Here is a 3,143-nt window from a genome sequence, read left to right as displayed (position 1 = left end):
GCTGCTGCTGCTGCTGCTGCTGCTGCAGCAGGGGCCCCCAAGGGGGCCCCTAGAGGCAGAGGCAGAGAGGGGCAGCAACTGATACCTATGGGGGGACTCCGGGGTTCGTCCTGCTGCTGCTGCTGTTTTGCTGCTGCTGCTGTATGTGTGTGCTCTTTTGCTGCTGCTGCTGCTACTGTGCGTGCTGTTCTGCTGCTGCTGCTGCTGTTCTGCTGCTGCAGCGGCCGGCGCCAGTCGGGTCTTCCGAGCAGCTCGAAGCTGCTGCTGCTCACCTTGACGCATTGCTGATGTCTTTTAATTTAATTAATTCATATTAAATTAATTTAATTAATTTAATCGAACTAAATTAAACTAATTAAATTAAATTCTACTTTTTGCTGCAGACATGGTGGACCTGGCCGAGGGCTTCGACCGCCTGTGTCTGTACACTGACGACCCGCAGCAGCTGCTGCAGCAGCTGCAGGGGCCCAACACCAGCACTGTCACTGTTATATCGCAGCAGCAGCAGCAGCAGCAGCAGCAGCAACAGCAGCAGCAGCAGCAGCGCACAGTGGACTGTCTGCCGCTGCTCTACACTCCTCTCAGACGCTTCTGAGCTGCCGCGGCAAACTGCAGCGGCAGCTTCAGCAGCAGCAGCTGCTGCTGCAGCAGCAGCTGTTGCTGCAGCAACTCGGGACAAAACGTTAAATTTGGTCTTTGGTTTTGCGTTAAGAGATAAATGCGAAGTGCCCCTTTGGTGCTTCTTTGCTTCTGCCTGTCTCAAGACAAGCCGAGGCCCCAGAGTTCGTGACTGCTGCTGCTGCTGCCGCTGCTGCTGCTGCTGCTGCTGCTGCTTCAGGGGCGCCTGTGGGTGTAGGCCTTGTGGGTGCAGAGGCCCGTGTGCTGCAGCTGCTGCTGCAGCAGCGCGTCGGCCTGCTGCACTTCAGTCCAAAGTTCAGCAACATCAACAGCAAGACTGAGGCCCCTAATTGCTTCTCGCAGGTGTCCCCAGAGAGCAGCAGCAGCACAAAGGTCCTGCAGCGGCGCTGCAGCAGCAGGAAAAGCAGCAGCAACTGCCCCCTCAAACGCAGCAAGACCCGGGGGGCCCCCGTAGTGCAGCAAAAACCGAAACACTAAACCCAAGGAGCAGCCACTAGCAGCAAAAGAAGGCAAGAAAGATCCAAACGCTGCGTCTCCTGGCCGCGGCAGCACCTTCGCCTGCAGCAGCAGCAGCAGCAGCACAGGGAGCCGTGCAGCAGCGGCAGCGGGAGCAGCACGGGGAGCCGTGCAGCAGCAGCAGCAGCGGGAGCAGCGGCAGCAGCACTAATCCGCAGCAACGTCCCTAGCTAGAGTTCCAGCAGCAGCGCCCGCTGCAGCAACGAGCGCTGCAGCAGCAACCCCAGCAGCGGCAGCAGCAGCAGCAGCAGCCGCAGCAGCGGGCGCTCACTAGGTGCGGGCTCTGCAGCAGCATGCTGACGAGGGCAGTCTGCGTGAGTTCTTGAAAAGCATTTCGAATTAAATTAACAAGACAATTAAATCCCAAAAGATCCATGCAAACAGCAGCAAGCCAAGGTTGCTGCTGCCGCAGCTGCAGCGGCAGCAACGAGGCCACGCGCTGCAGCAGCAGCCCCGCGCGCTGCACGTCTCGCGCGCCGGCCGCTGCTGCTGCGCCGCCCCCCGCTGCTGCTGCTGCTGCTGCTGCGCCCCCTGCTGCAGCAGCAGCAGCAGCAGCTTCGCTCGGATATGGCTGCATCAGAGCTGTCTGTACACCCGGAGGGAATGGACGCCCCGGCAAACTCTCAAGAGGATCTCCGCTCAGAAATCCCAGACGCAGCAGCTCCAGACAAATAAACATTGCCTCCTGCAGCAGTAGCAGCAGCAGCAGCAGCGGGAGTGGCGGCGGTTCGGGGCCGCGGGGAGGCGAACGCGCAGCAGCAGCAGCAGCAGCTGCTGCTGCTAAGCCGCAGCAGAAGCGCCACGAGCATGAAAGGGAAATTAATTCATGAATAAATGTGTTCAATTAGAGTACTTTTATTAGTCATAAATAAAAGATATAAATTAAATGAAATATTGTACAGCAAATATCAAAAAGGAGTGCAGCAGCTGCTGCAGCAGCAGCAATTTGAATTGATTTAAATTAAGAATAACAATCAATTCCCCAATTTAATTCAAAATTAATTCTTAAGTTTAAATTAATTTAAATTAATTTAAATTAATCTAAATAATTCATTTTCCTGTATACAGCCTGCCACGGGAACTGCAGTCAAAACCCAGCAGCAGCAGCAGCAGCAGCAGCAGCAGCAGCAGCAAAGGCGAATCCAGCGAGCAGCAAGCGCCCAGCGCACAAAGCTGCTGAACAACTTAACAAATAAAAGGGAACTACTGAAATAAATTCAATCTAATTAATTTAATTTTATTAATTTAATTTTATTAATTTAATTAATTAATTAAACAAACCTGAAACTCAAAAGGCACAGAAGCAAGAGCTGAGCCAAAGACAGTGCTGCCGCCGCTTTCGCTGAAGAGTCCAGCAGCATCAAGCAGCTGCAGCAGCACAGCAGCTTGCAGGGCTTTGCGTTCATTCTGCAGATCTGCTGCTGCTGCTGCTGCTGCGGGGGGGGGCGCGTCGGCGGCGCCGCAGAGCTGCTGCTTCTGCTGCTCCGAAGCAGCAGCAAACCACTCCAGACAGAACTTGAGGCTCACGGTGTCTTGCTGCTGCCGCTGCAGCTCAGCAGCAACAGCAGCAGCAGACACTGCCCAGGATCGCCGCAGGCTGCTGCTGCTGCTGCAGGGCGCCAAACAAACTGCTGCTGCTGCTGCTTCTCCTGCTGCTCCCCCGCTGCAGCGCACGAAGGCCACCGGCCGCGTCTGGAAGGTCACATGCAGGTGCTTCGCTATCAGCCCTGAGCAGCAGCAGCAGCAGCAGCAGCAGCAGCAAATTGCAAGTTCGAAAACAAACCACAAGCCAAAGCAGCAATCTGCACAGCAGGTAAGTGCCCTGTGCAGCAGCAAGAACAACAGCAGCCGCAGCAGCAGCATTGCAAGCCCCAGCAGCAGCAGCACCGTTGCTAGCAACAGCAGCAACACCAGGATCAGCAGCAGCAGCAGCAGAACCAAAGCAGCAACAGCAGCACCGGCTGCCTCCGCATCACCAGCAGCAGCAG

General features: G+C 55.8%; 2 protein-coding genes across 2 annotated transcripts; one reads left to right on the top strand and one right to left on the bottom strand.

The window, feature by feature from the left end:
• Positions 1-383: 383 nt before the first annotated feature.
• ETH_00005530 (uncharacterized protein) lies at positions 384-595 on the top strand (the record flags this gene model as incomplete). Its single annotated transcript, XM_013379069.1, has 1 exon — positions 384-595. A coding segment is annotated over one exon (212 nt), but the record flags the coding sequence as incomplete, so codon positions are not given.
• Positions 596-834: 239 nt separating this feature from the next.
• On the bottom strand, positions 835-3,018 carry ETH_00005525 (uncharacterized protein; the record flags this gene model as incomplete). Its single annotated transcript, XM_013379068.1, has 3 exons — positions 835-1,197; positions 1,427-1,840; positions 2,437-3,018. The coding sequence occupies 3 exons, from the start codon at positions 3,016-3,018 to the stop codon at positions 835-837; spliced, it is 1,359 nt and encodes a 452-aa protein (XP_013234522.1).
• Between the last annotated feature and the right edge of the window lie 125 nt (positions 3,019-3,143).

This window comes from Eimeria tenella, genomic scaffold (genome assembly GCF_000499545.2).
Source record: "Eimeria tenella Houghton genomic scaffold, Eth_scaff1379, whole genome shotgun sequence".
NCBI classification, from domain to species: domain Eukaryota; phylum Apicomplexa; class Conoidasida; order Eucoccidiorida; family Eimeriidae; genus Eimeria; species Eimeria tenella.
This window is presented reverse-complemented; position numbering and strand designations above follow the sequence as displayed.